We start from the raw sequence: 27,801 nt of genomic DNA, 5'->3' as shown, positions 1-27,801 counted from the left end.
TTGGCGACGAGGATTAAACGGTAAGTACGTGATTAAGACAATTTGATTTAAGTGAAGAGTTTAAGGTAAAGTTAATACCTTTTTACGCAAAGTCATAGTAAAACATAAAGCCTAAATTTCAAATGAAAGGGCCTAGGGTATAAAAAATACCTGATTACATAAAGTATGTGGAAAAACCAAAAGCCTAAATTTCAAATGAAAGGGCCTAAGGTAATAATAATAGTTCAGTCATTGAATTTGTTAAAAGCATATGTTTTGTATTTTGTTTTTGAAACAATAGTACAACAATGCATTTGATCTAGGCTGAGACATGGCAAATATACCTTCACTAGAAAATTTCGACTGTGATGGTGAAGCCAGTTCAGTAGGGTTGCGTTGGCAAAAATGGAAAAGAGCCTTGCGAATATATTTAGATGCAGCTAGCGTTGAGGATCCCAGGAAAAAAAAGGCTACCTTATTTCATTTTGGGGGAATAGGGTTACAAGACATATTCTACAATCTTCCGGGAGCAGACGTAAATGAATCCGACGCTGATGGAAACGACATTTTTGCTATAGCACTTGCAAAATTAGATTCATTTTTTGCCCCCAAACAGAGCAAGGTTTATGAGCGGCATTTGTTTAGGCTTCTGAAACAAGAGAGTGGTGAAAAGTTCGAAAAATTTGTAATAAGACTTAAACATCAGGCGGAGAAATGTCAATTCAGCAATCTAGAAGACCAGCTTATTGACCAAATAACCGAAAAATGTGCTTCTGTAGAACTGAGGAAAAAGATATTAGCTACCGGTGACTCAATAAACTTAGACGCCATTATAGCAGAAGCAAATTCAATGGAGACCGTTGTTAGACAATTAACGGGATTTTCTGAAAGCTCAGTTGTTCCATCAACAAGTGTGTTGCCAACAGTAAATCAAATTTCAAGATACAAGAGTCGGAAAAATTCATCATCAAAAAGATGTTCCCGCTGCGCAGCAACAGAAACTCCACACGAATGTCCCGCAAAAGACGCAGTTTGTGCCAAATGTCATTTTAGAAGACACTATGCTCGGTGTTGTTTATCCAAACGTAAATTCAATGCTGTTGAAAGATCAGGAAACCTTCCGCCAAAACGATTTAAGCCAAAACCTCAAAGCAGGGAATGTGTGGACAATGTGGACGTTTCGGAGACGGATGACGCCGAATACGTTTTTCACCTGGATGACGATGATCAAATCGCTTGCGAGGTAGGAGGTGTAAAAATAAGAATGTTAATTGACTCTGGTAGCAAATCAAATATTATAGCTGAGTCGACGTGGGAACAACTAAAAAAATCGGGGGTCAAGGTTTCTAATCAAAACAAAAATCCGAATAAAATTCTTTTTGCCTATGGATCTAAAGATCCTTTAACTATTTTAGGATCATTTGAAGCGTTGGTAAGAGTGGGTAAAAAACAGGAAAACGCTACATTTTTTGTGATACGAAATGGCAAAAGAAATTTATTGGGAAAGCGCTCAGCTACTTCACTAGGAGTTCTCAAAATAGGTATAGAAACAAATAATGTCGGGACTGTTCCATTTCCTAAATTTAAAAATGTATTGATTAATATTCCTATAGACAAAAATGTTATGCCCATAAGTCAGCCATATCGGCGGATACCCATTCCATTGGAAGCCAAAATAAATAAAAAATTAGAAGAGCTTATTGACCTAGATATTATAGAACAAGTAGATGGTCCATCAGAATGGGTATCTCCGATGGTGCCGGTATTAAAAGATAATGGGGAAATTAGAATATGTATTGACATGAGGAAGGCAAATAAGGCAATAATGCGCGAAAAATATCCACTCCCCACAATGGATTCATTATTGCCTAATTTTCGGAAAGCCGAGTATTTTTCGAGGTTAGATATTAAAAACGTTTTTCATCAAATTGAGATTTCTCCATCATCCAGGTATATAACTACATTTATTAGCAGTAAAGGACTTTATAGATATAAGCGATTGTTATTCGGAATGAACGCCGCTCCTGAAATATTTCAAAAAGTGTTAGAGAGGTTGTTCTTGCCATGTAAGGGCACCGTTAATTTTATTGATGATATATTAATTTACGGAGGCAGCGAACAAGAGCACGATGAACGAGTAAATTTCACTTTAAAATTGTTAAAAGAAAACAATGTTTTGCTTAATGATCAAAAATGTATCTTTAAAATAAAAACAGTCAATTTTCTTGGACATACATTAACTCCATCTGGAGTTCGTCCATTAGAAAGCTATGTAGGTGTGGTTAAAACATTTAGAAGCCCGGTTATTATTGACGAGGTACATAGTTTCTTAGGGTTAGTCAATTTTATAGGTAAATGGATACCAAATCTAGCTACACTAACTGAGCCGTTACGAAAACTGTTACGTTTGAAGTTAGGAAAAAATGCAAATATTTTGAAATACTGGGGAAATGAACAGTTGAATGCTTTTAATGAATTAAAAAGCTCTCTCTCAAAAATAAAAACATTAGGTTAGTATGATCCGTTAGTAGTAGAGCAAAAATACACGTAGAAGTCGCGGACATTTTACGGTATATAACACGTTTTACATACACGGTATAGTGAAGGATAGTTGCGGATAGAAATAAACGAGTAATATACGGTTTTGTGATGCTTGGGTAGTTAGATTATTTAAAAGAGTCGTGATTAGAGGAAAGCGGGGTAGAGGTGTACCCGTACTATTTAGCTCAGATATCCAGGAACACTTAAAAATACTATTAGAACATCGGAATCGGTTTTTTTTTTATATATATATATACATGCATTTCTATCTTAGTCGCCTCCATACATAACACAGGCGCCCAAGCCTCCACTATAATCGCCATAGTTACAGCAGTGTATTTTGCATGATTACGCTTCATAATTCAAGGTTTTTCATGGGCACAGCAGAGGGGTAAGGAAAAACTATAAGGAAAAAAGTTGTATATACGGTATGGGTTTAAATGTAACCGACCTCCACGATGCTGCGGTTTACTGGCCTCCGCGCAATATACAGCGCCATGTGGAACCGACGCAGGCGTCACCGACACAGTTGCCAATTTTATCTGTCTGGTTCGCCGACTGATTTGGCCTTGACAGCTAAAAATAGATTTCTTGGAACAGGAAACTTATTTTAATATTCAGGCCAGCCGTATTTACGTTGTTTTTCGATCGCTACAGGAGCCACATTAGACAGTTTTTGGTGTTCTATATTATATACGATCGTATAGTTTCTGCGTTATTCATTCTAATATTAGACACATGTCTGACAGTAACTGAATATAATGACATCAATATTTTTGATTCTTTTTTTCATTAACTCAAGCAAATTGATAAAATATATGGTTGAACAAGTTTTGTCAAACATTGCAATATAATTATAAATCGTTTATTAATTTATTATGTTCACTTTGACTTGCATTTCTAGACTATCTCATTTTAATTATAATACCAGTCCTTGAGTATTTAAAATCAATATTGTTATTATTTTATATACATGATTTATTCCTTAGATTAACAATGTTTATTGAGTTGGGTCATTTTTGTGTCCTCAATTTTTCAATAGGTCGTTAAAAAGGAAATTTTGCTATTGTTTGTTTAAAACTTTAAATTCTAGTTTTTTGGGGGAAACAAATTATAGTTTTTAGGGTGGCAAATTAAAGAAAGTTCTAACTTATAACGCTTATATATTAAAAATGCCTGTTATTTGTGTTTGACAACCAAGTCACTTAAATTTTACCGTAAAAAAATTTTGCCTATAATTTGTTCAGTCTATAAACTAAAATATTCGTATTTTCAGTCTGTCAACTGATTGGTTACAAAAAAATCAACTTGGCACAAATGTAATTTTCTTAATACCAAAGTAAAAAAATGCATTATTATTTGATGCTTGTAGACAAAAATTATTTGCTGGGTCTAATTCATTATATTCGTGTGCCAATATGAAGAAAAAGTTTAAAAACGTAACCTTACCAATAACTGTCTAATATCAGGCATTGTGCCTAAAAACACCATCATAGCACACAACTATAATCCGTGGAATTCATGGTCAACTGTACAGAGTGCCGCCGAAATTTAAGATGTGGTAAAGTTGTTTGATTGATTCTGGTGGACTGTATATAGGTAATTAGCTGGTTCCACTTCAATATGAAACTGCTTAGATGCACACAAAACGGCTTTATTTATAGATATTTTGCCATTAACATTTTAGAGTTAAAAACAGGATTGCACCTTGACAATAATAAAAACATTATTTTTTAAGCACGCCTTTTCTTTTCTTAAAAACTAGGTTAGGTTTTTTGTAAAAGTCAATATTGTCAGCCGTCAACACCGTCACTGTCAACTCCGCTCTTATACGATTCGTATAAGAGGGGAGAGGTACACACTGTTGCAAACTGTTATACAAGGAAAAATACAGGGTAAAAGAAGTATAGGAAGAAGACGCATCTCCTGGTTGAACAACCTAAGGCAGTGGTACAACAGTAGCTCTGTTGATTTGTTCAGATCCGCAGCTTCAAAGATAAAAATCGCCATGATGATAGCCAACCTTCTTAAAGGAGACGGCACGTAAAGAAGAAGAAGATAAAAATGCATCAATCTGCGTCAATTCAGGTCTGTTAGGAGGCCATTTTATCGGTGCATCCCTCCCAATCTATTCATTGAACCGTTGACTTAGATGGTTTCTAACAGCTACGACACTGTGAGGTGGAGCGCCATCTTGTTGGAAAACAATGTTTCTCTCTTGTTCCAACGGAAGCTCATCAAAAAAGTCCTCTAGTTCTTGATGGAGAAAATTCAAATAAACATCTCAGTTTAAAGCAACGGTAAAGAAATGGGGACCTATTATTTTGTTATACAGGATAGCACACCAAACATTGACAGTTTGGCGACATTGAAATTGAAATTCCCCGTAGCCGTGGGGATATACTGTGGCCCACTGTCCGTGTTTTTCCTGTTAATCATACCGCTGGTCGCAAATGATGACTCGTCGGTACAGAATACATTTTTCAAATAATTGTTATTCAAGTTATTTTTTTCCAACATAGTTTGGCAAAATTCAACTCTTTTTTCCCTTTGTCTCGGCGTTAATTTTGTTGTGGGCCTTATTTTGAATGTTTTATATCCTGATTTCTTGAGAGTGTTTTGTATCCTCCCATAAGAGGTATTTTTTGAATCGCCATGCTCTTCTTCCAAACTCTTCGATATTTTTCTCAGAGAAATGTTTGGATTTTCTTCAACTTTTAGCAGAATATTCAAATCCATATTTTCATCTCTTTCCATTGTTCTTTTCTCAATAGGCTGGATGTTCGTTGAAACTGATCCTATAAAATGTTTGCTTATCTGGAATATGCCTCCGGGGGTTAATTCTATGGAGTGCCCTTTGAGCAATTTTAACGTTATTATTTGTTTTAATAAATATTTGCAGAGTAAATGGTTTTTCTCTTTCGGAATAAGGCATTTTAATAAAAATAATGTTATATTCCCGCAACGTGTAACTGTCACTACTGTCAGTAATAAACAAAGTTTTTGTTTTTTCGTAACCGCGTAATTCACCGCCACCTAGAACTGGAATCAGCTTAGTGGAAATGCGAATATTTCGAAAACTATTACATTTAGCTATAGGACATATTATAAAAAAAATGTTCAGAATTGTTTCATAATTCTAGAAAATTGAAAATATATAGGGTGTTCCATTTGAAAAAATAACTTTTTTCGCATTTCTGAAACGTCCTGTATAAATAACAATATATTCTGCAAATAGCTTGCATCATCTCGTACAACTTTTCTATTCCTAATTTTTTTCTAATGTGAAAAATAAAAAAGTTGAGAGAGGGGACATTATAAATGATCACCGTGTACATATCACATGGTTCTCATTAACTAGGTATTAGTTTGTCCCACGATGTGCTCTAAATTGACCAAATCCAACACTGCTCCTCCAAATCCACCTTTTTGGGAAAGCATACATGTGACTGATGTCCATTTATTGGTTTTAACATCAAACTCTTACACCGAATTTAAACTGTCATGACGGTTATTAAAACCTCCAACAGCCAATAACCGACCATTCAATGATACTGTTACAAAGGCCTCATAGCCAGATTAAGATTTCCTGAAATTTAGGGAAAAACGAGGGGGTCACTGTATAGAATTTCCCTAAATTTAGGGAAAAAGTGCACAACGTGGCAACCGCTTCCTTGGGGTGTCCCAAACTTACCCCCCTAATACGAAGTCTCAACCCTCTAGGCCTTAAAATAAGGAAGTTACCCATTTAACCCCATGTAAAATGCAAATCCACAAAACAGCTACTTTTGGACATGTCTCGGTATCTTTAAACTTGGATTGGCGCATCGGATGGAATGTTCGCCATACAATAAACGTTTACTGGACGTATAGCGGGAACATTCTGTGCATACAGGAACATTCGAGAATCGTGTGTATTATTGGCGTAACAGGTTCCCAACTCATAACCATTCCTGACACAGCAATCATGGTATCATTTGATGTTTTCAACCTTTTTCCGAGCATCCCACCACCGCCTCCGAAGGTCTGGACCCTTTCCAGGTGGAAGACTTACTAACCCTAGTGGCTCTGGTACTGGATCAAAACTCTTTTCAGTTCAACCACACCTTCTATTCACAGTCCGGGGGCCTGGCTATGGGTTCATGTCTTTCCCCTCTACTAGCAGAAATTTTTATGTCCAACATTGAAAATTTCCTAGAATCCTACCGCTCCTTCAATAAAATAGTATTTTTCAAAAGATATGTGGATGACATTTTTTGTATTTTTGACGGGTCCCCTAATGACCTTCAACAACTATTCATATTGTCACGATCTAATTTTTAGTCGTAACGCGGGGACGTGTAGGCTGGGGTCGTGGTCAAGTTAAACTCAAAGATTGGATAACAACAACAACAACGTTTATTCATAGAGAAACTAATAAAGAAAGATTAAATAAAAACTGAATTTATAAAAAGCATTGTCAGACATAAGTTGGTTTAATTCAAACTATAGAGTTTGTACTTACATGATAACTAATTCACAAACCATTTTGGACGAGGGTAAGTGTCGGGGTAGAGTTTCCTTAACTTTCGCGACCGAACCGTCTAGTTTCGCGGATAATTTCTAACTCCCTCCTTTCCAAATTTCTCGGCTATTTATTGTAAGGTATTGCGATCCCTTAGTCAGTTCAATTTCTTAAGTGCTTGTCTAAGCACTTGGATCATTGTCCGAACAATTGATTAATTATTGCTGACTGGCGATTGCAACACCTTAGCTAGCTTCCGTTCTAAAAGGTTCAATTGCTCACTCTTCAATTTGACTGGTCAACGACTTGTTTCGGTCAGTGGCCGATTATTTGCTGACTAAGTAATTAACGTATTGGTAGTAGTTAGTATTAAATTAATTAACGAGAATCTACTTGTGACAATATTTCTTAATAATTTACACCAATCAATCTCATTCATCATGGCATTAGAGTCATCCCATAAACTACTTTTCCTTGATATTTTGCTTTACAGGTCTTATAACCACATTGAGTTTTCCATTTATCACAAACCCACCAGTACTGACTGCATTATCCCCTTACAATCCAATCATCCTCTCAATCAGAAGGTTGCGTCCCTAAACTGTTTCTTTAACCGCCTATTTAACGTACCAATATCTGAAACAAACTTTAACTTAGAACTTTCTTGGATCAAAACAGTTGCAACCAACAATACATTTCCCAATACACTAGTCAATAAAATTTATTTTAACCATTTAAAAAAATTTGTTAATAAGAAATTAATACACCAAGACACGTCTGAAAATCCAAAATTCTTTTCCATTCCCTTTTTAGGCCCTCTTTCACTTCAAATGAAAAACATTTTCAGGTCAAATAACATAAATATTTGCTTCAAAGTTTCCCATACCTCCAAACATTTCCTTTTTAACTCCAAAGATCCTACTCCCCGACTGCACAAATTAGGCGTTTACCAACTGTCCTGTTGCACTCCCGGATGTAATGCTTTCTATATTGGTCAGACGGGCAGGAGGTTCTCCACTCGTATTCACGAGCACACTCGGGAGTACTTGAAGTTCACCAACAACTCTAACCTAAATACCACCAAATACCACCTATAAGAAATCTAATTTTTCTCGGCATCTTCGTCTGAATTGCCACACCTTCAATGCTGAACAGGGTTTCAAGATTATGCACGTGTGTGCTAAGGGCAGCCTCGTCAACCACCTTGAGGTGCTTGAGATCAACAAGGCTTCTGATGATAGTGGGCACACCTGGCTGAATGATCAGCTACCATCATCATACATCAACTTCTTTTTTTAGATCTCTAACCTTTTAATGCTTCCTAATCCCTTGTAAACACCCCTAGCAGTCTCTTCCACCATCCCCTCGCTCACCAGCGTGTGGGTCTCACTGTATCTCCCTTTTTAAAAAGACAGCCGGCGCATTGATTATTGAGTTGAGGTAGGTTTTCTCGTTTTTTAAACATCTGTTACACATAAGTGGAGTAAGTTATTCTTGTAGCACCTGAAGATGGACATTTATATGTCCGAAACTAGTAGAGCAGGCCTTACCTTTTGAAGGACGCAATAAAGTATTGTGGAGACGACTGCGTGTCATTCCCTTCCTTTTGTACTTGTACAACTCCACTGAAAGAATATGGACTACTACTTCTTTTTCATTTGAAGACCCGGGGGGAAAAATCATATATGTCCATCAGAGGTAATTTTGAGAAAAATAGATTTTTAGTTTTACTAACTTGGGTGTATAAATAATGCTCTAAAATAATCAAAAAAATATTAAGCAAATCGTTTAGTTTCCATTTAATAATATGTTTACGGAATAGTAAAAAAATAATAAAAAATTAGTCTGTAAGGTTTTTTTATACAGAAGATAGTTATTTCCCCATTTCTTCCACCAATTCTGCAAATTCGTCTGCATCGCTGTCATAATTGGTAACTTGATCTTCGATCACAAGCAGGTTTTCATAAAATTCATTGGATTCTGGAGTTGTGAGGAACCTATAAACAATTAAAAACAATCATCAGTTATGTTTTTATTTTATAGAAGATGAAATTTTGCTTACTTTTTCAAATGTTTTAAATCTTTAATCTTTTCAGTTTTTATTTAAGTTTGTCCTCGTACAGTTTCTTCGGCTTAACTTTTGATAATCTTGGACAATGAGGGATAGTTTTAGACCCTTGCTTAGAATTTATACCCTTCCTGGCTTGTTTTTTCTTCACCATAAAAACATCACTGTGCATTTCATGGGCTGTATCCATGAAATGTATTTTTATGGAATATTAGACTAGGATTTTCTTTTCTAACTTCCAAAACCCTTAATGGCCTTGTGGGAATTGGGTTTTTCTTTGGGTACTTGTCAATAAAATAGTCTGACCAATTTAAAAATTCTACTTCCTTTTCACAATCAAGAACCATGAATGGTGTAGGTTTTTGTATTGAATTACGAATGACATCTCTCCAGTCATTTGGTACTTCAGTATAGGCCTTTTGATTCACCAGGCTCATATCCCGATCGCACTCTAAATACGAATGTCCTCGAATTGGAAAAATCATTTTTACACTCTCAAAACGCTGCTCATTATGTACGAGATGGTGGACAAAACGCATAACTGTAAAGTTTTTATTTTGCCCGGAACATGAATCACAAAATATTACAAGATTGCGAACACTCGCTGGTAAAATTTGGCTAAGAAAATGGTACATCATTGAGACAACCTCGTCGGCGCCTTTTTTTGCAACCGCCTCATCATAAGTGTAAAAAATAGACTGGGAATTTAGAAGTACATGAATATTAAAACTGATAAAAGTCAATTGACGTTTGTAGTATACATCATTGGTTGTTATATTCGGTGTAGAGAGATTTTTTTGAAAGTCCAAAGTCCATCACTCGCTTTCTTCTTTCGATGCAACTTTTCTGTATTTCTTCTTCAAAGAATAAAATTCGCTCTTTCTTAAATGGACCTCTTTCTCTGTCATTTTATTTTTAAGGTCGTGAATGACTTTTGTTTTTTCTTCTCCTTGAGCGAGCTTTTCCGATTTTTGTTCAAGAATATCGATTTCAGCTTTGAACGTGTCACAAAGACTGCAAGTGTCCTTCCTTAGGTACCCGAATCCAATAAAATACCAAGGTTTCTCTTATGTTTTGAACCAAATTTTTGGAAATACCGTGGAAGGCAGCAAATGCATTTAGACACACTTGCACATCTTTAAGATACCCATCTTGAAGACAACGAACTCGATACGCATAAGAAGCATTGTGTAACATTTCTATATTTTGTGTACGGGGACGTCGACGTACCACTGGCAAAACCGTTATAAGTCCTTCGAGACACTGATTTTGATTATTGTAATCGAAAAATGGACATGTATGGTTCTTCCCGCCGGGTCTTCATTTATTAAGTTGTTATCTGCCTGACATGTTTCGGATGTATTTAGACGCCCATCTTCAGAGGCTTAACTAGAGTCACAGTCTGCTGGCTGTCATTCTACAAGGGGGGGCAGCTGAACCCAGGTATACATAAGGTGGTTGGTTTTTTTATTCTACACAGGGGAAAAAAACCTTGATCAAAAAACCCAGTTCTGGTTTTCACGGTGACAGGTTACTTGGTTTTTTATTCTTGGAGGGGAAAAAACTTAATCAAAACCCAGTGTTGGTTTCGAAGATGGCAAGTTGCTTGGTTTTTTATTCTTGAAAGGGGAAAAAACTTAATCAAAACCCAAGTTAGTTGAATGATGTTAAAACGGCATGTCTATTGAAATTTGTTTACTCAAAAATTACTCGTTACCCAAGATCGATACGGTTTTCTAGAGCCCACATTCTTACTTAGAGGGGCATGAACATCAAAAATCCCCAAAATAATTTCTGTAATATAAGAAATCTTGTCATATATGCCATTTATATCGTATATTTGATTAAATGCTGCTTTTAAAAGATCAGCGTTACAAGAGTCTAACTCTCGGTCTAACTCTATACTATAATGCTGTCGATAACAGAAAACATCTTGGTTTGGATCATCAGAAGCAATCCGCAGAATGGCATATGTAAGTAAATGGTCATATATTCCCCCGTCCCCAGTCCCCGAATCGGCAACTAAAGTAGGATTGCAACAAATTAAATCAATTAACGTAGAACTATTTTTAGCAATTCTAGTAGGCTGAGATATGATTTGTCTAATACAGAAGGATTCTAAAATGTTAAAAAAAGCAAAGTAGGTATCGAACTATCAGTATCCAACATATCAATATTGAAGTCACCCATGCATATATCATATAACCTAATCAAATTTTGAATACATTTCAGTTAACGTGTTATCAAAGTAATTTATAAAATTTTTACAATTAGAGCCAGGAGGTATAACACAACCCCTACCACAATGCTTTTATGACAATATTCAATCTCAACCCACATATGTTCAACAACGTCATTGCATTCGCTAATGACTAATTTGAACGGTATTCTATCCTTAATATAAAGCCCGACACCTCCCCCACGACCTCGCCTGTCCTCTCTAACAAAATTAGATTCTCTTATGTCCAGAGCTTCGGATCCCAAAACATCAGAACAAGAGCTCAGCCAAGTTTCCGATACTCCGAACAATTCGTGGCCATGAGCATCAATATAATCCTTAAGTTTATCAAAATTCTTGGTAATTGACCTAACATTTAAGTGTACAATGCAGCATAAGCAACCAACAAACTAGACAAAACTATATGGTTGCAAACAATGATTAATACGCAGACGAAAAGGAAACAAACCGCACCGAAAGTTGAACGGTTTGCCACCCCACACCCCAAACAAGTAATTAATTCTTAAAACAGTATATAAGTGTGAATATTAAAAAAAAAACAAAGAACAAAAATGATAAACAGCAAAAAAGAAAATCAATAAATATCCCGGTGTGTACACCCACACATCCAATCATCAACAATCAAATATTATGGCTGTTAATAAATACCTGGCTATATGTTTATGTCACTGTTGGTTAATACGAGTTGACCACCATTGACTTTCACATATACCACATCATGTAGACACCACGCATTCTTGTGAGAAAACTTTTCCAATATCCTTCGTCCAATAGATCCAAACGAAACTTGGTGATCCTCTCTAATGTTTATAGTAGAGATATTTGCTATTTTTTAGCACAACGCCACGTTCAATATCTTTGAAAAATGTTAGTAAAATTGCAGGAGGGTGTGCACCCAGATTTTTCGACGTCATCCGATGACATTTGCTAACCTTGGCCCGCAAATCTTCGTTTTCAGTGTAAGAAATTCCAAATATCCTAATATTTAGGCTACGTTGGGCTTGTTCATGGTTATCGCATTTGCGTTCCAATTCTAAATTGATGTCTTTTAGTTGCTCTGTTTTACCCTACAGCCTCTTTATAATGTTCTCCTGCGATTTGAGACGGTTATCCAAGTTTTTTCCTACAATTTTAGCTACTTTAAGAGTTATGGATTCCCAAAATTGCTCGCTGAAAATGGCTTTAATCCTCTCTAAATCGACACCGGACCGACCAGCGTGTTCACCTCTCGCCGACCATTCCGAATATAAAGTCATATAAGAGGCCACTTTTACCACACAAAGCAAATATTTTGATTCCCCATAGATTAGGCTTATTTTTTATGTAATGTTTTACATTTAGCCTCAAGAACAATTTGCTCATCAACGGATAGTTCGGACTCTAATGGCAGCATTCAACTTCTTGTTCTTATGGTGTTAAAAAGCGTCCTTACTTTCAAAAATCTGTCAGAAGAATTAGGATCTTTTGACCCTATATTTACAAAGTGCAAGTGGTTTCTAAGAGAAAAAAATCAATTTACTGCCATATTTTCGTCGATTATTGGAATTCTTATCGAATGTTTAGTATGTCAATAACATCTTACCGTCGGGTAGTGCAAATTTCCCATTATTATATGAATACCGACAAACTTTTTTAACTCTTCATTTGAATTAAATACAAATCGTGTACCTTTTTGAGTTGAATATAAATTAGTACATTCAGCCATTGTATCAAATAGCCCATCAGGAAAATATAACTTGAAAAAGTACAACGGAATCTCAAGTTCAACTGGATCATAGCGGAATTTTCATGCCATAAAATGTTCGGGGTCAGGTATTGTACATTTTTTCTCCAACAGATATTTTCTTTTGTCGTTAAATTGTTTTTCAGCATGAATTGTTCTATAACCTGTTTTTTATTTAGAACTGGTTGTAGCAAAAGCTCTAGGTTTTTGCGTGGTTTGATTTCGGTTTCGATTATCGACATTTTCAGCTTCAACTTCTACTTCAAAAGATTCTAGTATAACTAAAATCTAAACGATATAAAACCTATAAAATTGAATTTCATATAAAATTCATTATTGTACATTACTTTCATCTTGTAGTTCTTGAAAAGTAACACTCGCTTTTTCAGCAACATCATCATTGTCGTCACTGAGATATTCGATGTCTGAAAAGTCTTCTGCAATTTCAAAAAGCTCTTCATAAGTCAAAGGTCGCTTACTGTCATTTTTATTACGTTTACTCATATTTAAAACTAAAATTATGTTTCAATAGTTCCATAACAACTAGGATATTTAACGAAAACAAACTTACACAAAATTAGAGACGTACAGACACAAGGTCGTCACTAATATTCAAAAAAACATAAATCGTATAAAACCTACTTAGTTGAAAACATCAAGCAAACTAATTTGCCGGTCATTCTGTTTACAATCACACCATCCTAAAAACTCGGAGTTTGACAGTAGCATCTATGATCAAAATTAAAAAAACTATTGCATCCTTGAACTGCATGCAACAGGTACCTGCATTACCAACCTATAGGTAAATATACACATACATATACAGTGCGTTTTTTTTAACGCGAACATAGGATTTTACGTGTTAAATTTTTAAGCCCATGTTATTTTGGAACTGCAGGTCTAAAACTTGACGGGTGTGTCTTTAGTACCCTGAAGCTTAAGTAAGTTTACCAATTTGGTCTAAAAAGTGATTAAAAACTGGCAAAAAATCATTTTTTTGTTCAAACGGACGTGAAGTACTCACTTCACGTACAGTTTAGCGGCCATAAAATGCACTTTTACGGCCCTACGTCCGAAAAAGAAATACAGGGAAAAAGTAAATTAACAATCACTATGTCACCGTCTACGCTTATTATTGCTTGCTGGTTACGATTTCTCTATGTGACCACTGTGTGCACCAATTACAGCAGTACACCCATCCATATCAGTACAGCAATCTTCGTCTCCCAATTTCATTTTTGCGTAAATGAAAAAATGGAAAATACTTCTGACAAGAGTCAGTCTATTATTTAACGTCACATCAACAATGCATAACCAGCAAACTTAACGATAAACGTCACCGTGATTGCTAGACCCTTCTCATTTTATTTATCAAAAATTAAGAATTAATAAATATCGTTTGAACAAAAAATTTTGTGTACACCTCGACCGTGAAATAATTTTTTCGACCTCAAGATTGTTGTCCTCGGCCGTAAGACGGCCTCGGACGCCAAACTTTCTTTCAGCCGAAAAATTACCATTTCACGGCCTAGGTATACAAATAACTATTTTTTCGAAAAGATTTTATCGTTTTATACTCCCTGTATGCATTGTTCTTTTTTGTTTTTGATATCGGCAGGGCAGGTAGCAGGTAGAGTGACACATTTTGACTGCATCATGGCCCGACATCTTTTGAACGTCAAAACGGCATTTTATGATTGTTTGTTGATATCATACATACAGGGAGTATGGAAAGATAAAATTTTTTCGAAAAAAGATGATTTTTTGCAAGTTTATAATCACTTTTTAGGCCCAATTGGTAAACTTGCTTAAGCTTCAGGGTACGAAACAGTTCTAAAATAGCATGGTCTGACATGTGCTTAAAAATTTAACACGTAAAATCCTATGTTGCGCGTTAAAAAAAACGCACTGTATGTAGATCGTAGATGTGGCAACGCTGCAAAACCTGATATACACCATACAGGGTAGGTAAGAAGCCTGTTTGTTGGTTTTGTTGTTGATTGTGCGGATGTTAAGCGTTAAGTAGATATATGTGGAATTATAGATATAAAAGGAAAATGCTGGAAATAAAGGTATGCAAATATGTTGTTCTAAAATGTCCTGTGGATAGTGAAAGAATCAAGTAACTGCTCACAATGTTTATTTAACACATTTTAAGTGAAGAAAAAAATAACTCCGACGCCACTGAACGATCGGGCATGTTCGGCTCCGGCTTGCTGCCTTCACACCAGTTGAATACTTCACTACTTTTCCATGTGGATGAGAAAAATGATTCTACTTAAATTAACATTCAAATGAAAACCAATGCCGTTTTCATTATTGTTTTATGTTTAATAATTATCATTATACACTTTAGTAAACGGCATTGCTCAACATTGAGTTAATATGTATTATACAGTGTCTTTGTAAAGTACGTACTGCATAAATTTGATGAATGGAAGGGACTTAAGCCTAGTTTATAAAACAAAATTAAATTTTAGTTATAGTATTAATAATAGTACTAAGAATAGCACCAATGCTTATGATGGAAGGAATTTATTAAAAAAGTAATTTACATTTTGAATTAGTAATAACTGAATTCACTTTAAAAACCAAAATTTTTTATGGTTAATACTAAAGTTAAATCTTTTTGTCTTTTTCGGACCTGCAGTATGGTTAACCCGGCAATGGCAGATGAATATTATCACAAAAATTTTAGTTCTTACATGATTTTATTAACTTTTTTGTTTTGTTTTGGGTTCCGGCTTAAAGAAAAAGGATTGCGGCTACAAGCTACAACTTTTTATTTAATATTTACTATTTATGTACTGGCACTTGTCAGTCTATATGTCATGTAATAACCTCCATAAACTTATCATTCTTTTTTCAACCTTCCATTTTTACAGTGAATACTAATACCTACTAATACTCAAACTAAATTTTGTTCTATAAAGTGGGCTTTACTTTTTCGAAATACACTTGGAACCTTATTTTTAAAGGAGGTTTTAGATTCTACAAACATTTCTTAACATATTTCATGCAACATACGCCATACTGATATTCAATTATTTCTAAACAAACGCCAAAAATACTTTTCAAAATTAGCTGACGTTAAGTATAAGGTCAGAACTGTAAGGTGTGTTAGCAATTATGTGTGGTTGTTGTCTATAGAATTTTCAATGTATACAGTAAAGTACTTGGTGATGTATCATCCACCTCAGACTGAGAACGCACAGTTTGTTGAGTTCTTTAGCGACTATCTGGATGAAGTCGCTGATTTTAGGGGTGTTAATATAATAATGGGTGATTTCAATTTTGATCTGTCAAAACCTTCTTTTTATGGGGAAAAAATACTATCCAGCGTTTACAGTGTCGCGCTCCGCGCCTTTGTTTTTGATTTTCTTGGGACATCCGAAAGTTTCGATTATCGGCAATAAGGTGCTGATTTAAAAAATTTGATCGTGGATTAAAGGAATCTTTCTTAATGGCGCTGGTTAACTTAGAACAAGTACTCTCAGGAGCTCGAAGAATTGGAAAGTTATAAAATCCAGGAGGCGTTGGTCCTGAGGGATGTTGTACATCCGTAGCCTGTCTAAGCGCACGATCGGGTTGGCAAGAATAAAACTCGTTTTGATTTCGATTTTTTAATTGAGAATTCGAATATAGTTGAGAAACGTTAGGTTGTTCAGTATTTGAGTCAGCGCGCCACTCAGTTGGTGACGCAGCGGTCCCACCACCACCCGCTCGGCTTAGGGGATGAGGAAGTTGGCCGAACGACCCAATGACGGGGGAAGTCGCCTGATGCGACACAAAGAAATCTTCATACAAAGCCGCTGGGAAAGTCTGAGAATTCATATCGAAATTTGATATTGTTTTAATTCTCCACGGAGGACCTGGTCTTTATAGATTAAAAGACAAGTTGGAGAATGGCTTTGTCGAGGCTGAGAGGGCCAAAAGGGGTTTAGGTTAACTTTATCGCGGTAGTTTTAGAGGGAAGCAAGGTTACGTCCCGTAAGTCGGTTGAGTGGCGTAGTATCGTGAAGTGTTTTATTGATAACAACAACTTAACTCTAAATAGAAACTAAAGTTACAACGGTATAGTTGTCGAACAAAATAAAAGCCGGAGTGGTTATAAAACTAATAATCTTAAAGATTAAATGAAGCTTAATTTTTAACGCGTGACTCGTGCGTCGAACGCACAATTTAACGACACACTAACTTTCACTGAAGATACGAATTTAACGTAGTTTAATTCAGTTTTACAGGGTGGTCGGCGTACGAACCGGTTTATTTCGCGGCACTGTTTATTCGTGGTTGGTTTTATTGTTTTTGAGTCTTTAAGTTTTACACAGTTTTTGGGGTATCTAGGGTTAATTTTTATTAATGTTTGTGTTAATGCTCCTAGAACACGTATAGACCTCGCCAGTTCGGAGAGTGTATAGTGCTTCGGTAGCTGACGATTCGGTTCGTTTAGGTAGCGCTTTAGGGTAGGTACAATACTGCTGTTGTACAATGCTTAATTTTAGGAAGAAAACTAATTACAAATTCTGTTTTGTCGAAGTTAAAGTTTTTGTTAGTTTATCGGTTACGACGATGGGGAACTGAAGGGTTTTTTGACTGAAACTCTCTCAGGACCAATGGGTTTAAATTTTGTTCTTGCGGTGAACAACGTAGATATTTTTAGGCTGGCGACGACATAGCTGGGCTTATAAAGGAGGACTCTTGTACCGATGGTAACCTTAGTTAGTGTTTTAGATTGAACACTGTTGAAAGGCACGTAAATTGGTAGGGTTAACTTTGAAATCGTGAAAAGAAAAAATAAATCGTACTGAATACGGGAAAGTCACTGAATGTTAGGGTGTGGGGAAAGCGCTTCCTTAACCGTTTTTCCTCGCGACGTATCCACGTACGACTGCGGAACGACTTTTCCGCCGCGACCACGTTTATTCTTTACTTTTTCTAAACCCCGCAGGTGGAATAAACCTCAGGTTATGATGTTTAAGCCGCCCCACGACGTTCCACACCCTCTAAGCTACTTGTAGCCTTAGTGCTATGATCAACTTTCACTTTATGGCAAATTTTTTTTTATATTTATGAAAAAAATTGTAGTGTACTGTACTTTTTCCAGTTGTCTTTTGGGTAGACTTTGCTTTTAATCATAAAAGCTATGGTTCCGCGTTTTTCATTAGTAGGCCATGCACATGTTTTATGTTCTTTGCTGCACCAAAAAGTAGGAACTATCTCTACATAATCTTCTTCTACAAACTTAACTACTAGCCACATACTAAAAAATGTATTAAAATTAAATGTTTCAACAAAATATAAGTATACTTTTTACAATAACTACATAATATTTTATAGCCAATTTAATTTATAAATATCTACAAAGTTTGTGAAACAACATCACAACAAAGGTAAATGAAGGAAATAAAAGCGAAAGGGTTAAACTGCTCAATTGAAAAAGTGAGAAACGTATGCAAAATTAAATTAGCATGAGATACCTATAAGCCAGTAAACTATAAAATCGATGGACCAAAATGTCTACTAAATATTAGTTTTAAATAGGCAAAAATTTCATTTAAACTCTTTTCTAACTTTTCTATTTTGTTTCTAACTTTTTCTTTGTATTTATTTAAAAGAAAATTTCAACTTAACTAAGAAAACTATCTTGATAGATCGTCATCTTACTATCAAAAGCTCCTAGATCTGATTTTATGGAATTTGGAAGTTTTGACATTTTTATAACTCTTAAATCTTCTGCATCAAAATTATTTTCAAAATTAGAGAAAATAAATTGAAAACCCATGCATACTAAAATAGATATTTATGTATTAAGAGTGAAAAGTACATTTGCTGAGAACAAAGGTGTAAAAAGGTGTCAATTTGTTCCTAATGCATATTTGCATCATGTTTTCTACAAACATTGTCAAAATTAGCATTCAAGCTTTCCAAAACGTCTGACACAGTCCGTCAAATGAATAAGACTATGAACATTTAAAGTGACAAAGCCTGACCCATAAATATTGATGCAATTTTTTATAAAATGTCTTAGTAAATTATCCGCATAAATAATCAATTCATTAGAAGAATATCTTTCACTAATTTTATTCACTGGTATACTTCAAACCGATTGCAATAACTTCTGCATATGTTTAACTAATGCCCCAATTTCCATATCAACTAAGTTGCTCTAAAAACTGGAACATATTGAACGCTCTAACTTAATTTCAAATCCGTGCGGAGAAATATTTTGTTTATCCAAAAAAAACTAAATTGACGATAACGTTTGATTGCTTCTCCCCTAGATTATCTGTAAACAAAAATAAGAAAGTAAGTTATCAAAATGTAAACACAAAACCAAGTTTACGGTTGACTAAAGACCATATGGTTTGAAATGCACTCTACTTAAATAGTGTAAACAACCTATACTCGGTTTATTTTGTCTTGGTAGCGGTTTGTTCGGTTCTTGTTCGGTTTGGGTCCCTCCGGGTTTCTCCTGATCAGTGTTCAACTGGTTTTTATTTCTTTCTTCACGTATAGGCACTTGATATGGTGCCGTACCACGTACACGTGTACGATTAACTCGTCTTCGAAGAGGCGTGACAGTCACCTGCCGAATCCAATTTGGCATATTTGCTGTATTTGGTGGTGGCACAACGGGGTTCCAATTCGATCGCAAAGTCACCCTCGGCACTTCAACTAACGTCGGTTCACGTCTTGATGGCACCCTAAATGGATGTCCTATCATTCTAGGTGGCAAATGGGGTTGGGGAGGTTGATATGGTTCACTCCGCCTGACCCTTGAAATTCCACCAGTCACTGTGGAATTCCTTCTGTACGCACAAACATTGCATGCGCAACCATCTACAAACAGATTTCCCCAAATTTCCCAAAATTGTCTTGGTTGATAGAATGGCACCCTCGGAGGTGCGCAAATTGCACAACCACATCTTTCCGTAGGGTTTCTTCCTTGTCTCATCATTGCATCAATAAGAATCGTCTGGTATTCCATGTGAATTATTTGGGTCCAAAGTCCTAGTAACGCCTTTGTGACTCCCAAATTCACTATTCCTGGTCGCTGTATTTCTTGGTGTAATTCCCATAAATGGTATAAAGCCATGTCATATAAATGTAATTTGACATTTATGTCCGAAACACATCGGGCATAATATAGAAACATCACTATCCACTCCATTTCTTATAAACTTTCGATCTGCAATTTTTGAAGGAAACGCACTTGCGGTACTATTACGGTACTTCGCTAATTAAAATGCAAATCACAGCGATGGAATTATCTATATTCTCTTAATTTTATGTCAGCACTTTTACGGGATGCATGCGGTCGCATATTATTCATTTGATGCACTTTATTTTGACCGAATACATTATGCTGGTATTCAAAAAATATCCAACACTAAAATAGAACGAAACTCTTTATTTTAATCTGTCTATCCCCCAATATCACATACCCCTGACATTTATTCAAGTATTTACTGGTTCGGCACATATGGCATTTCCGATATATTTAACGTGCCTCGTATTTCTGTCTAAGTATGCCAATTTAATCATATTGTCACGTTTAATTTATGAGCCCTTCTGGGTTTACCAATTAAACTGACTCACGACGTTAAACGTCGCGCCGGGATCTCAGTTTCAAGGATGGAATCAAACACTGAGTTTTCTATTAAACACTTAAATCTATTAAATATAGTATAGGGGAGAGCGGGTTACAGTGGCGCCTTTTTTCTTTCAGTTTGGTTTTCTGACCAGGGAATGTTTTTTCCGACATGTTTTTTGCAGGGTTACATATAAAAAAGTAACTACTACTTAGAAAAAAAATTATTTCAAAAATGGTAATATATTATATTACTATTAATAAAACAAAAATTGCAAAAGTGGCCGGTGTACCCCTTCAGCAGGGTACAGTGGCCATATAGTTGAGGCAGACTGGTCACTCGACAGTCGCTGGATAAAAAGTTCAAAAACAACACACTTTCAGTTCAAAACAACACACTCCACATTTTATTACAAACTTATTAACGCTTGAAAATGGTGAGGTTTTGTTTTTTGTTTATCAATCCCAATCCTCTGACCGGTTTCGCCGTATTACGGCTCATCAGAGAGGCTATAGGGCTTGATAACCAAAGAACAAAACCTTCGTTCCAGTATAGTCAACTGGATGCCAGAAATGATAGTTGTGTGCAACATCTGGTGACATCTGTAATCAACTCTATGAGTTAGAAAGTAATAAAACAAAAGAAGGAAACGCACAAATTAAAAAAAATTAAATTTAAATAATTTTAAATTTCTTTCTTTTTTTTATTTACAGATGTCACCAGATGTTGCACACAACTATTATTAACGCTTATTATTAGTAGGCAGGTACTTAAATGTCGCGTTCTCCGTTGCCTCCAGCCCGATGATCACCCATCGATGCCGTTTCTAATGGCACTGGCGTGTCCAGCAGGCTTGCGGACACAAACGGGGCTACATTGTCCATGTAGATTGCAGAAGGGTTCGCTGCAGTGGTTGGGGAACTGATGTTAAAAACAGGAGGAAAATTCATGTCGTTATAACGATCCATTATTAAAAAATTTAAAGTTTTCAAACTGGAAAACTCAAAAAAAGTAAAGAAAAGGGAAATTTCAGAATAAGGCGACTTTTGACTGTATCAAACCCAGTTTAGAGGGTGAACATTCGGTCTGTTGATCATCATAAAAGTCCCTTTACGGCCTAACTGTATTTATTTTGACTTAAGTTTGACTTTTAGGACAAAAATACAATTTACTTTCGAAAGTTAGCACCGTCTACCGACTTCCCTGTCTTTAAGGCACGATTCTACTTTATTTTGACTTTGTAAATTAACTTCGGGATGCCAGACTGTTTTTCTTGGTAAAACAGCCAAACCTTAGTTTTTAGGACACACTATAAATCCAAATGATTTATTTTCTGGCTAAAGGCCTGAAGACATGAGTTGATTTCAGTTTAAAATGCAAACAAACACTTTAGCGGACTATTTTCCTTGGTTTGGGAAAAAGGGATGAAGGGATTATTTTGCACGCCCGACACTAAACCCGAACGCGCACTAACCCGACACTTTTCCTGAAAATAAACCTGAAAAAATAATGTCTGTCAACGCTGAAATGTGCCAATGAAATGCACCTCAAAAAGAGAAAACTGAAAAACCAAAATCACAAAACCAACAGGGAAAAACCAACAATTCACAACCCCAACAAATTTGGAGTTCCGGACCGTCAGAAAATTTTATGTCCCTACGTTGAAAAAAGTTTCTAAGTCCCTGCTTGAGAAAAAATTCTAAGTCTCTTATGTGAAAAATGAAAAAATTCCTATTAAGTCTCCAACCTGGTGGATGACTTAAATCCCTGCAGAAAGCCCTTTCCTAAAGTCCCTGACTCTGGAAAATTTTCTAACCTTGTTAAAAAGGCTTTCTGAATCCCTGGCTGAAATTTTAACTAAGTCCCTAAATCGGAGAAAAAATGCAAAAAAAATTTGCAAAAATCTGGCGATCGGGAATCTAGTCTAAAACACCCCTGAAAGGTGTTTTCTAAAGTTTCAGAGCCGTAGAAAATTCCCCAATCCTGAAAAGGACTGTTGAAAATCTCAGCTCCGAAAAAAGTCTAAGTCGAAATAAAAAAAAAAATCTAAAAAAAATTCTACCGAGTTCCCGATCAGGAAAACACAACAAACCCTGAAGGAAAGCTGTTCCCTAAAGTTTCACTAGGTAAAATAAATTTCTAAAGTCTGGAAACTGACTTTGAAATTCTGGACTGCCTAAGTCCAGAACCCCAAAAAAATGAAAAAAATCACAAAAATTCCAAAAACGCTTTCAAAGTGTCTTACCGCCCTTGCACGTTTTAACAAGGGTGTTTTCTCGGAGCGTACGTTCCCTGAACGTACTATGAAGTCCCTGACTTCAGAAAAAATACCAATCGACTCTCAGACGCCCAGATAAATCTCCCGGAGTTCTATGCTGCCGTCTGTAAATATCGTCGTGGATCTTCGACAACCCGGTTGCCAATATAATGCACTCGATTCACTATTCGCGGATGACCGAAAAAACCGTTCACTTCGTTTCGACGAAAAAAGTCACGCGGAAATTCGGACAATGCAAAATGCGAAAATTGACCGTTGCAAATTGGTTTTGTTCACATAACTCCTCCTTGATTTTTGCCATTTTCGCCTCTAATGACACCAACGGTCACTAACGGTCAGTTAGGGGTGGAGCTAGCTGAACGACACCGGGCACAAATTTTGCCAGATTGCGGAGTTCGCAACGTAGAACAAAACTTCGACCACCGAAAATCGAAAATTAAAAAGCTTGCGGAGTCCGCAACGGTGTATAAAAATACGACATTAAATATAACATAGGTGTATCACTTTACAGATATCATTATTGTCATGTTTATGATTACATCACATTGTAGCTAGTAAGGTCCATTGCAAATCTGTAAGCTGTTTGCAGTCTGGAGGATTTTCCTGTGTTTTCCAATGGTGGTGGAAGAATAATAGTAATATCTTCCGCTGAAACTATGGCTTCGTCCCTAACAGTCGGAAATACAAACTTAGTGCCAACTTTTCTTAAAAAGTTAATGCTATATTCTTTATATGTCATATCAATTTTTTCGACTTGACCAACAAAGTATTTAACGCATTTTTTTGTAGGAAATTTAACTAATACAAAGGATTTTATTAAAATGTTAGTACAGTCAAAATGATCTTCAATGTTAGAACAAAAATCATCATCAGATGAACTTCGTATATCCGACATTTCAATTTCACTCTCGCTACTGGATTCCAGTAGTTCCATAATGGGCTTTCTTTTTTTATTTCCTTTGTTCTGGACTTTCTTTAATTTTAAATTTTCTTTTCTTTTTTTTTCCATAAACTCTTCTTCTAGCTTATTCATTACGGGTGTGCTCGTTAATTCTTCTGCTCGCTTTTTCTTTCTTCCACCTCTTTTTGTAACCGTCCGTTCTATTTTCGGATATGGCTTCACCACTTCAGGGGATACGAAAGTAGAAACGGAAGTGGACGTTTTATTTACTGGTTCAGAAATGTCCTTACTACCAGATGGCATGATTTGGCTGGGTGGTGTCGCTGATCGTTGATTTTCAGAATTTTTGTTAGGTGTAAGTTGCTGATAATTTTCCGATATATTTGTAACTTCTGCTGCTAAATACTGATCGTCATCGTAAATATATTTATTTAGAGGAAAAATACCCGTGCTTTTAAAAGCCGCTATGCAATTTTTTTGTGTAAAGGCTAAGGGATATGCAAAGCTTAATAATTCAGCAATTTCATAAATTGTTATCCTTTTTCCAGGATTTGTGGCAAGCCCAGATCTGCATGCTTCATTGTAGTAATGCTTTAAAGGGCCATACACGCACTTATCAAGAGGCTGTAATTTATGGCTTGTATGCGGTGGGAGTGTGAAAAGAATGATTCCTGTATTCTTTGCAAGCCGGATAACTTCATAAGATAGGTGTGCTTCATGATTATCCATTATTAGTAAAACAGGGTCTTCTAATGATGGTTTGGCAAATTTAATAGAATGGTGCATCCAGTTTTCAAATAATTTAGAAGTTATCCAACTATTAGACGAAGCGCCGCCCATTGCACCTATTGGACCATTTTTTATCATGTTTTCCTTGAAGTGAACTCTTGGAAAAATTAAATAAGGCGGAATACAGTTTCCCATCGCGTTTATTGTTCCGCACATGGTAACCAGGGTGCCCCTTTCAGCAGAAGTAATCTGTCCAACTTGTTTTTGCCCCCTTTGTGCTATTATTTTGTTTGATCCCTGCACAGTCGTTAAAGCTGTTTCATCTGTGTTATATATTCTTCCTGCGTTTAAGGTTGGATATTTTTCATATAATGCTCTGAGATCATCATAAAACTTGTAGACAACCGGTTTGTTAAACGCCACTGCTCTTGCTATGGAAGTTGCTTCTGCTTCTCGTAGAGAAATATTTGGATTTCTCTTCATAAATGATGTAAACCATTCTTTTCCAGCAGAATGGTCTCGATGCCAATTTTCTGGTACAGTTTTGTTGTTAGCGATTGCAAGATCGTATGCCAGTTTTCTAGCAGCCTTCGGAGGTAGACCGTGATGTAAATTTCCACATTTTATTAGATATTTAGATAATTCCTCCTCCTCTTTGAGAGTAAAAATTTTCCGGCACTCGTAATTAGGTCGCATTCTTGGGAATGCTGGATCGTTCCAATTAATGTTTGCATCGCGGCATTTTTGTAAATATCTACGTAATGTGGTGCGCGGTATATTGTAACGTGCTGCTGCAGCTTTAGCAGCTAAACCTCCATTTAGTACAGATGCAACTGCAGTTTTCATAACATTCTCATCGGTTAAACCAATGTCACTTTTGCGTTTTCTGTTTCGTGGCATCTTGTCATTCTGAAATTAACACCATAGCTTATTGTCTAAAATTGTGTTTCAAGTCACCGAAAAAAAATTAACTAAAAAAGGGTCACAATGGCCACCCAAAAGTAAATCCACATAGTAGTGGCCAGTGTGTCCCAAATAACCGTGGCCACTGTGGACAAATGGCACCATTACAAAAATATTTAATATTAAGAATTTTTTAAAAATAATTTGTTACGTTACGAATCCAAGCTTGCGCCATTTATTAGCATAGTAATACACCAATCATTCAGAGAAAAAAAGGTGGTGGAATACGATTTTAAAGTGAAGTAGTACAAAAAGTAAAACTTACCGAACTTTTACACGTGAGGCTTTATAATCACGAAGCAGCAACTATCTTCTCCAAAGAAAAATTACCAACTAAACTCAAACATCCCATTGTTCCGTACTTAGTAATGTTTCTATATACGAGAGGGCAGCACAACTAAGGAGTGCGTTCAGTATTTATTTGAAAATGACCACTGTGCCCCAATGGCCACTGTGACCCGCTCTCCCCTACTTACCGTTGCCGGGAAAAAAACTGAAAAACACCAAAAGCCGTTTGGTAGCCGTACCTTGAAGCTTAAGTAAGTTTACCAATTTGGTCTAAAAAGTTTTTACAAACTAACGAAAAATGATCTTTTTTCGAAAATATTAGCCAGTATCAAAAACAACAATCACCTACCATGTATACAGGGAGCATAGAAAGATAAAATCTTTTCGAAAAAAGATGATTTCTCGTTAGTTTGTAAACACTTTTTAGACCGAATTGGTAAACTTACTTAAGCTTCAGGGTACTAAAGACACACCCGTCAAGTTTTACACTTGTAGTTCCAAAACAACATGGTCTAAAATGAGCTTAAAAATTTAACACGTAAAATCTTATGTTGCGCGTTAAAAAAAACGCACTGTGTGTGACCAAAAATGTAAATAGTGGTCAATTTTCATTGAAATTATTTCAATATTGATATTAAGTCAATGGATTTACGGCATACGGCTGAACATCTGCCTATCAAGTACTATAATTGTAAAGAAAACATCTTTGTGCTGCTGCAATGTTCTTTTAAAACAATAAATCCAATACTTAATAAATATACATTTCTAATTATTTCGTTTAGTCGAACTTACCCCTTCCTATAAATACCATCTCAGAAGAATGTAATGTCTCCACTCTGTGAAGATGGACTATCAAATAGTAATACCAAACCACGGACAACGCCTGTAATCCCTTGGGTATTAAGTGCATATTGTGCACCCGAGCATCCACTGTGACGTCACCCGGCGTATCGCATGTTTTATCTTGTAATAATACTAGCAATTTCCAAGATAACTTTATTATGTACGGGAGTACAAGGAACACAACTTAACGACCATGCAACTTATGCTTAACTAAACCTAACCTTAAAACCCTTGCCGCCAGCTCGCACTATCTGCTATGCTGGTTGCATAAACTACCAGACATCTCCCTTTCTTTTACAAGTTTAATCTATTTGGGGGCTTTACGGTTCGACCTGACCTGGTCAACTTGGGAGCAACCAAGTCCACATTTTCAGCAGATGGCTTAGGCTCAGTCTTATGAGTACTGACCAAGATTTTGTCATTTACAAACGTAGTGCTGGTTGGCTCACAATTTAACTCAGTATCAGTAACAGGGAGGTCTCCTAACAAAGAAGTGTGAACCTTGATTTTGGGCTCAAATTCATTTAACGATTTTTTTATATCTATTCTATTTCGCCTGACAGAATCACCTGTTTCGTTTTTAACCACATACGAACGAGGCGCTTCGGCCAGTGGCTCAAGAATTTGTCCCGGCTCCCACTTCTTCTGTACATGGTTGTAAATGGTCACATTAGTATTATTGTCTAAAGGATGTAGATCCTTGGCATGCAAATCATAATGTTTTTTTGTACATGCTTCTTTTCTCCGCCAACTTTACACTTACATCTTCACAGAGTTTTGGTTTTAACACCTCAGCGCACACAGGCACCTTAGTTTTACATATACGACTCATTAGGAGCTGAGACGGGGAATAGCCCATGTTCTTCAAAGGAGAATTGCGATATTGAAGTAATGAATACTCAAAACACTCATTGTCTAATAATGACTTTTTTAAAATGCTTTTACCAATCCCAACTCCTTTCTCAGCAAGTCCATTCGACTGCGGATAATTTGGACTGCGTGTACATACATTAAAATTCCATTCCTTAGCAAACTGTTTAAAGGAAAAACTATTAAATGGAACATTATCACAAGTCACCATATCAGGCGCACCAAATACAGAAAACACACTTATAAGTGTCTTAATTACTGAATGAGTAGACTTGTCAAC

General features: G+C 36.1%; 1 protein-coding gene and 2 long non-coding RNA genes across 3 annotated transcripts in view; 1 reads left to right on the top strand and 2 right to left on the bottom strand.

Moving 5' to 3' along the window:
- LOC145738483 (uncharacterized) overlaps positions 1–27,801 on the top strand; it is a 144,082-nt gene that overhangs the window by 917 nt on the left and 115,364 nt on the right. The window lies entirely within an intron of this gene.
- On the bottom strand, positions 16,663–17,195 carry LOC145738218 (uncharacterized). Its single transcript, XR_014180648.1, has 2 exons — positions 16,812–17,195; positions 16,663–16,776 (listed from the first exon to the last, which is right to left on the bottom strand). It is a non-coding gene; the product is annotated as an uncharacterized LOC145738218 (long non-coding RNA).
- Positions 23,456–26,369, bottom strand: LOC145738189 (uncharacterized). The gene is made up of 2 exons (XM_081993048.1): positions 25,786–26,369; positions 23,456–25,466 (listed from the first exon to the last, which is right to left on the bottom strand). The coding sequence occupies exon 2, from the start codon at positions 25,455–25,457 to the stop codon at positions 23,463–23,465; it is 1,995 nt and encodes a 664-aa protein (XP_081849174.1). The 5' UTR covers positions 25,458–25,466; positions 25,786–26,369; the 3' UTR covers positions 23,456–23,462.

Source organism: Ips typographus, linkage group LG15, assembly GCF_016097725.1.
Source record: "Ips typographus isolate SLU linkage group LG15, UJ_Ityp_2.0, whole genome shotgun sequence".
Lineage (NCBI taxonomy): Eukaryota > Metazoa > Arthropoda > Insecta > Coleoptera > Curculionidae > Ips > Ips typographus.
Note: the sequence above shows the minus strand (reverse complement) of the source record. Positions and strands in the feature narration are given on the sequence as shown.

What these genes read in the sequence shown, in the direction of transcription:
- LOC145738189 (XM_081993048.1), bottom strand. Translation starts at nt 25,457, where the DNA reads ATGCCACGAAACAGAAAACGCAAAAGTGACATTGGTTTAACCGATGAG.